This window comes from Photinus pyralis, unplaced genomic scaffold (assembly GCF_008802855.1).
Source record: "Photinus pyralis isolate 1611_PpyrPB1 unplaced genomic scaffold, Ppyr1.3 Ppyr1.4_LG10, whole genome shotgun sequence".
Classification (NCBI taxonomy): domain Eukaryota; kingdom Metazoa; phylum Arthropoda; class Insecta; order Coleoptera; family Lampyridae; genus Photinus; species Photinus pyralis.
This window is the reverse complement of record NW_022170250.1, coordinates 7,698,777-7,706,867: the sequence shown is the minus strand read 5'-3', so window position 1 is coordinate 7,706,867 and position 8,091 is coordinate 7,698,777. Positions and strand designations below refer to the sequence as shown.

At 35.6% G+C, this 8,091-nt stretch overlaps 1 protein-coding gene across 1 annotated transcript; it reads right to left on the bottom strand.

The window, feature by feature from the left end:
* Positions 1–2,107: 2,107 nt before the first annotated feature.
* Positions 2,108–3,692, bottom strand: LOC116162483 (protein ABHD11-like). Its single transcript, XM_031476107.1, has 4 exons — positions 3,242–3,692; positions 2,970–3,199; positions 2,793–2,924; positions 2,108–2,745 (listed from the first exon to the last, which is right to left on the bottom strand). Exons 1-4 carry the CDS (start codon positions 3,626–3,628, stop codon positions 2,607–2,609), a joined length of 888 nt encoding a protein of 295 aa, XP_031331967.1. The 5' UTR covers positions 3,629–3,692; the 3' UTR covers positions 2,108–2,606.
* Positions 3,693–8,091: the final 4,399 nt, after the last annotated feature.

The following is an 8,091-nucleotide window of genomic DNA, read 5'->3' as shown; positions in this document are numbered from 1 at the left end:
ATTGACGTTAATGTCTGAAAAGTGCCAAAAGCACCTGCGATTTTTAATTCCAATTAAGCGGCGCACTTTTTTGAATTCTCGATTTTTAAAAAAAATTAAACTCGCGATTTTTGACATGTTTTTAAATGGATTTGATCATTTTGCAAAAATTTCCATTTCAGGACTCAAGATTCCAATTAAACAGAACATTTGAATTTTTGAAAATAATTTTTTTTAATTGAAGATAAATCTTGGTTCAAATTTCCAAGTTGAGTGCTAAGTATTTTCATTCCGGAATTAAAATAGAAAGCTGGAACCTTTTTTTAATTTTTGAAAATTTTTTAAATTGAACTTGCCAAATATTTTTTTTGAAATAAAAGATACATATTTGTTCATATTGCAAGTTCCCAAACCAAAAATTTCCATTAAGCTGAATTTTTTTTTCGAATTTTTTTAAAATTTCCATCTCGGATTTGAAGGTTTTAATCTCGGATTCAATTAGGCCGGACATCTTTATGGATTTTTTTAACATCTTCCTTCCGGAACTGAAGGTTCTAATTAGACAGGAGAGTTTTTGAAAAAATTGCTCCAGATCCCAATCCCAACAGGGGACTTTTTTGAATTTTTTAAAATAACTTTTTTTAATTGAAGATATGTCTGTTCATATTGCATATAATTCCGAGTGAAGCCAGATACTTTTTTTGTTTCCTTACAGCCCAAAGGTACTGATCTCAAAAGTACGGTACTTTGAAATTTTTTGGGGGCCAATGACCACCACCATTTGATCACAAAAAAGTGGGGTCAATGTCCGCGGATGACCTTGAAAATTTATGGGACCAATGACCTCGGATGACATTGAAAATAAGGTCACAGCCCACGTGGCACGCGACTTTCACGTTGATCTACTTTCCAAGGTCACCACCTGGGGGCGAGCGACCTTGAACTGAGCCAGGTTCGGTATAGTATATCTACTCATAACTTGCACAACCAACTGGTCTCAGAATTTGCATACGCATGCCTTTAGTGATGCCAAGTAAAATTTTTGAAAATGGGCGGGGAGGGGGGGTGAACACACGTTCTATCCTTCATGGTATTCTAATGAAAGGTCTCATCGAAGTAAATTGGTTTGTACAAACTATTACCTTCTTTCTCGTGCGACTCTTTTTCAAGATCAGTGGGTGACGGGCCTGAGAGGGGGGGGGGGTATAGAAACTTATTCTTTCATGGTATTCTAATTAAAAGGTCTCAACGAAAGGAACGGTCTTCTACAAACTACTGCCCTCTTCTTAAGAGACGGGTGTGAGGGGGGGGGGGGGGGAGTGGAACTGGTTTTATCCTTCATGGTACTCTAATGAAAGGTCTCAACGAGAGGAATTAATTTCTACCAACCATAGTCCTTCTCCTCGACCCCGTGTTTCGGATTAAAAAAAAAATGCGCTTTATCTAAGTTTTTTTAGATTTGTTGGCGGAATTTTACTGTTTTTTTTAGCGAAATTCAAAAAAGATCTCAACATCGCGTAAGAGTCTATATAACTTTCTTTGAATCTTTCGTCATTATCTCCGCGAAACCGCTTCGTATCACCGAAATTAATAGTTTCATCGAATATCGTAGGTTCGATGAATGTTATCAAGTTTCTTGGAATTTCTTTGACCTTCATTGAGTGCAATTACACGGATATTGTCAACACGATTCGACCTTCTTGGATTTTCGTCGACTTTTGTTTGTTTTGGTATACTTTCTTCGAGTTGCGCTGCGTTGTTTCTAGTGCACCGAGATTATTCACGTGCAAGTAATTAATTTATATTTTGACGTTGGCCGATGACCTTTTGACACCGAACTTTTGCAGCAAAACATCAGCTGGACAGGCTTTTACAAATTCGAGGAAGTCTCGTGAACATTTAATTATCGCCCATGTTGTTCAAATTTGACCCGACCTCTCACTATCTTGAGAAGTATAACCTTTTTGCAGATAGCGTACGCTATAAGCACAACAGGAAATTCATTATACCTACCAGCGGTTCTCAAACTTTTTTGTAGACGGAACCCTTTTAAAAAAATGTTTGAGGGAACCTTATGCCTTAAAACCCTAAACTAAAAGTAAAACCAGTTATATGTGTATTGTTATTATTTTATTAATAATCATACAAAAAAAACGTACATACAGTAGGTAATCTGAGTAAGATGTTAAATAGACATTTTGATAGTTCTAGCTCATTTTTATTTCAAATGGGCCGCGGAGCACGAAATAAAATGAAGTTCACGACTGCGACGGAGAAATATTATAGTTATACTAACTAAATTACATCATTAATAATATAAGAGACTGCTGATGACACGGTGCTTGCTTGGTTGGATGCGTCCTATCCGCACTATACTGCGTGCGCATCTCCAGATGCAGTATGGGGTCTTATGGACTAAATGCCACTCTTTCTAATTTGCGTCATTCTTCGATAACGCTATCTTTGTTCCTTACCGCAATGTTGCCAAACTGACATATGGTTGAATTGAACATAATCTGACATGTCAAGTTTGTGGTTCGTTTGGCAAGCATATGTCCATAAGGATCATCCTGCATCGGGAGGTGCGAACGCGCTATAGCTGGATTTTTTGAAACGCTGCTTGCGGTTTAGCACACATTCAAAAACTCGAGACAAACCCTGCGAAACTCCTTAGGCTTCTGCAGGTGTAAGAAGTGCCCCGCACCTTCGATCGTTTGCACCTCGGCGTTCGGGAAGAACTCCAAGATTTGCCGATGATCCGTTTCCCTGAAATTTGGGTTTTGTAACGAGGCCACGTTAGCGAATCGACTTACGGAATGTACTGAGAGTCTCCTCCTCGTATGAACAGAGTGGGACCGGCGAAATTTCTGCCGGGAACAACCGGAAAGTTTATCCAGTGGCGTAGGTAATTCACGATTGCCGGCACGTCAGTTCGCCACCCAAACCTGCGAAAATTCCCATTAAGACGCCGATAAGAAGGTTTTCTTTACCCGTAGGGCCGCTGCACGAAATTGTTGAGGATCACATGACGCATACTGTTGTCCTTTTTACTGTTTCCCAGTTGTTTCGTGATGCGTTCTTGAGCTTCTTTTAAGGGCATTATTTGCGTTGGGATTTCGACGTCCATGATGAACCGTAGCAATTCCTCCATTTGTAATGTGGCCAGATTCGTACTGACCGGTGAGACGTCGACCACGATCAACCTGTCCACGAGATGGGGCTACAGGCGCTTAAGATTGTGTTGCGTTCGAGCGTTACTTACGTATTTCAGCGCGAAGTACATCCCTCCAAATCCTCCCATCGAGTGCCCCAATATGGCTGCCTTGCTCAGTTGGTGCTCGGTGAAGGAGAGCCTTATATCCTCGGCGATGCACGGATACGTGTGAGGTTCGCACCGCGGACTGTCGCCGTGATTTCGCAAATCGAAGTTGATAATCTTACGCTGAGGGTTCGCATGACGAAGGACGTCCACGCAAAAATCGTCCCAATCGTCCTTCCAACTCAACGCAGCGTGCATAACTAGTAAAGGTCTCGTGGAGCCGCTCCCGTAGGACTTGGACGCCATGCTGATTACGTCCTGGCTTTGTTCCGAGGGCCACAATTTGAGCAGGTTTCTCGCCGAAAGTAACGAAGCTAATTTTTGGACCATTTCAAAACGATTGAATCAAACTGCACCTAATCATTACATTTAACTCGCCTTTATCACGACGAGTTTAAAAAACAGATAAATTTGAATATAAAAAACAATGATAATACCTTGATAGCCTTTTTGTAACCTAACTTTTCATAATCTTTTTACGGTAATTAAAGTCTGATACAGTAATTACAGGGCGGGAGCTACCGTAGTTTAAGTACAATTAAACGTTGGATTAGATTAGATAAACCTTTTTTTGGTTGTGTGGTATGGAATGCTGTCTACGGTGTTTTAGAAGTTTTAAAAAAGGAAAAGAAACTTTATTCGGCTCAAAGGACCAATTGAGAAGCGCTCGTTTTTAACAATTCGTATAAATGCGTTACGGAGACACCGTTTACGGGTGTGTTGCGGTTGTCAAATGCCGAATGTGGTGGCTGACAAATAAAGAAGCTTGATCAATCAATCTTTGGAACGTGGCTGGCGAGTTATGTAATCCAAACGGCATCCCTCTCCGACCTGGGACAGTAAAAGCACTTAGAAGTTTAGTCTCGGTAGAAAGTGGAATTTGCCTAGATAAATATCGAGCGACGCGTAAACTGTTTAAAATAGAACTAACATAAGGTAGAGGATATGCGTCTTTCTGCGTCACGGCGTTGAATTTTCGAAAATCTACTCGCATGCTTCTTTTTGACGAGTACAATCAGACTGAACCGGGGAGTAGTCCAGCCCCCACCCCCCTCCCTCCCCGTTTCTAATACATCGCGACAAAAAGAAGGAAACGAAGGATTGTGAGAGAGAAAGAAGTAGTCACTTCTGTCTAAGTGCAACTTTCGAGTTTTTCCAGGTTTCGTACCATTCAAAATTGATCTAACCATCACCGGAGGGCAATTAATAGACCGCAGCAAAAAGAAAGGGTCGATGCATTGTCAGAGAGAAAGAAGTAATCACTTCTATCCAAGCGCCACAGAATACGGTCGATCAATCTCTGGAATGTGGCTGACGAGTTATGTAATCCAAACGGCATCTTCGTGAATTTGAATAATCTCCGGCTTGGAGCAGTAAAAGCAGTTGGAGGTTTAGCCTCGGTAGAAGGTGGAATTTGCCAATAAGCAGATCGTGTATCTAAATTAAATAAATATCAAACGTCACGTAAACTGTCTAAAATAGAACTAGTGTAAGGAAGAGGATATGCGTCTTTCTGCGTTACAGCGTTGAGTTTTTGAAACACACGCATGCTTCTTTTTGACGAGTAGAATCCAATCGGATTGGACCGGGGAGTAGTTCAGTACACGAAACAAAACGGTTTTGAGTCAGCGCCTAGAATACGGTCGTTCAATCTTTGGAACGTGGCTGGCGAGTTATGTAATCCAAACGGCATCCCCGTGAATTTGAATAAAAGCAGTTGGAGGTTTAGCCTTGGTAGAAAGTGGAATTTACCAATACGCAGATCGTGTATCTAAATTAAATAAATATCAAGCGTCACGTAAACTGTCTAAAATAGAACTGATGTAAGGAAGAGGATATGCGTCTTTCTGCGTCACAGCGAAAATCTACACGCATGCTTCGATCTGGAACTGGATCTGTGAAAATTGATCTAACCATCACTTGGGGGGGGGGGGGTTATTCCATACTCCCCGACTCCCCGGTCTAAAATAAATCGCGGCAAAAAGAAGGGAGCGAATGATTGTAAGAGAGAAAGAAGTAATCACTTCTGTCGCATTTTTTTTGTTTCGAACAATTCCAAATTGCTCTCCATCACGGGGGGGGGGGGGGATGTTTATAATAGGTCGCGGCAAAAAGAAGGGAACGAAGGATTGTAAGAGAAATATCCAGCGTCACGAAAACTGTCTACAAGAGAACTAATATAAGGAAGAGGATATGCGTCGTTCTCAGTCACAGCGCTGAGTTTTCGAAAATCTACACAGAAGCATTACGGCTTATCCTTCTTTTTGACTAGTACAACCGGCAGAACAGAAATGACTTTTGTCCTTACGTAAAGCAATACCAGCAGAGACTAACCGATTACAGCCTGATACAATATTTCCAGATGTTTCTCAAAAGTAGGTGTAGGTATCAAGGTACGCGAAATAATACGGTTCTAGGTCAGTGCCTAGAACACGATGGACCAATCCTTGAAACGTGGCTGGCGAGTGTGTAATGCAAACGGCAACCTCATGCATTGAAATAATCCCCGACCTGGGGAATGAAGAGGCAGATAAGAATATATTCAAAAAACTCGGCTTCAAATACTTATAGCACAAAAACTCAAGTTTGTCAAAATTTTGGAAATTCCATTTCAAAATAAAAAGCGCACATTTAAAAATATATGCATTTAAAAAAACTGGGAATTGTGGGTAAGTATTACAGATACAATACATTAAAAAATTCAAAATTTTTAACTAAACATTCGAGTAAAAATTCCATTTGAAAACAAAAAATAGGTAGCTACATAAGAAAAATATATTCAAAAAATTTCGGAAATAGCTTTAAAAAATTTAAAATTTCAACACATTTCAACAACAAAAAAAAAAACAAAAAAAAACATTTAAAAATCTGTTAAAAAAAGAGAAAAATCGTGGGATTCAAATATTATAGCAAATTCAGGACTTCAAAATTTCGAAAATAAAAAGTCGAAAATTTTAATTGAAGAATTCCAACTTTTGAAACCAAAAAAACGCATTTAAAAATATGTTCAAAAATGCTCAAAATTGTGGGCTTTAAATATAACAAAAGCTTAAATCTGAACTTCGGAAATTTTGGAAATAAAAAAGGCATATTAAAAATATATTCAAAAGAACTAGAAATTGTGGGCTTCAAATGTTATAGCTAAAAAAAATTAAAAATGTCAAAATTGCAAAATTTAAATTAAAAATTTGAAAACAAAAAAGGCACAATTAAAAATATATAATTTAATATTATATTATCTACAAAAAATTAAAAATTGCAAAATTTCGAAATGTTAAATTCAAAATTCCAACACTTAAAAAAAACACATTTAAAAACCTTGAAATTGTGGGCTTCAAATATAACAAAATACAAGAAATAATGAATCTAAAAATTTCGGAAATTACTTATAGCTTTAAAAAATTTAAAAATTTCAACAAAAAAACAAAAAAAGATTTAAAAATCTGTTCAAAAAAGTTAAAAATCGTGGGATTCAAATATTATAACAAATTCAGGACCTCAAAATTTAGAAAATAAAAAGTGGAAAATTTTAATTGAAAAATTCCAACTTTTGAAACCAAACAAACGCATTTAAAATCCACAATTTTGAAAAAATGCTCAAAATTGTGGATTTCAAACATAACAAAAGTTTAAATCTCAAAACTTCGGAAATTTTGAAAATGAAAAAGGCACATTAAAAATATATTCAAACGAACTAGAAATTGTGGGCTTTAAATATTATAGCTACAAAAATAAGAAATTTCGAAATTTTGAATTAAAAACCCAACAGTTGAAAATTTAAAAAAAGCACATTTAAAAATATGTAGAAAAAATTGGAATTGTGGGCTTAAATATTATAGCTAAAAAAAATTAAAAATGTCAAAATTGCAAAAATTTAAATTAAAAATTTGAAAAGAAAAAGGCGCAATTAAAAATATATTTCAATATTATATTATCTACAAAAAATTAAAAATTGCAAAATTTCGAAATGTTAAATTCAAAAATCCAACACTTAAAAAAGCACATTTAAAAACCTTGAAATTGATAACAAAATAAAAGAAATAAAGAATCTAAAAATTTCGGAAATTACTTATAGCTTTAAAAAATTTACAATTTCAACACATTTCAACAAAAAAAATATTTAAAAATCTGTTCAAAAAAGATAAAAATCGTGGGATTCAAATATTATAGCAAATTCAGGACCTCAAAATTTCGAAAATAAAGTCGAAAATTTTAATTGAAAAATTCCAACTTTTGAAACCAAAAAAACGCATTTAAAAATTTGTTCAAAAATGCTCAAAATGGTGGATTTCAAACATAACAAAAGTTTACATCTCAAAACTTCAGAAATTTTGAAAATAAAAAAAGGAACATAAATATATTCAAAAGAACTAGAAATTGTGGGCTTCAAATATTATAGCTACAAAAATAAAAAATTTCGAAATTTTGAATTAAAAACCCAACAGTTGAAAATTTAAAAAGCACATTTAAAATAACTAAAAAATGCGGCCTTCAAATAAATATAGCTACCAAAAATTAAATATATAAAAATTTTAACATTTGAAAATAAAAAATTACGTTGTGGGCTTCAATATTATAGCTAAAAATGTCAAAATTGCAAAATTGAAATTGAAAATTTGAAAACAAAAAAGGTGCAATTAAAAATACATTTCAAAAAACTTGTAAGTGTGGGATTCAATATTATATTATATACAAAAAATTAAAAATTGCAAAATTTCGAAATTTTAAATAAGAAATTCCATTTGAAAATACAAAAAGCAAATTTAAAACGATATCCAAAAAAACTACCTATC

What these genes read in the sequence shown, in the direction of transcription:
- LOC116162483 (XM_031476107.1), bottom strand. Translation starts at nt 3,628, where the DNA reads ATGGTCCAAAAATTAGCTTCGTTACTTTCGGCGAGAAACCTGCTCAAA. An exon ending in TTCGTGCAGCGGCCCTACGG is followed by an intron (nt 2,925 to 2,969) that starts GTAAAGAAAACC and finishes GAATTTTCGCAG; the next exon opens with GTTTGGGTGGCGAACTGACG. An exon ending in GGAGACTCTCAGTACATTCC is followed by an intron (nt 2,746 to 2,792) that starts GTAAGTCGATTC and finishes CCCAAATTTCAG; the next exon opens with GGAAACGGATCATCGGCAAA.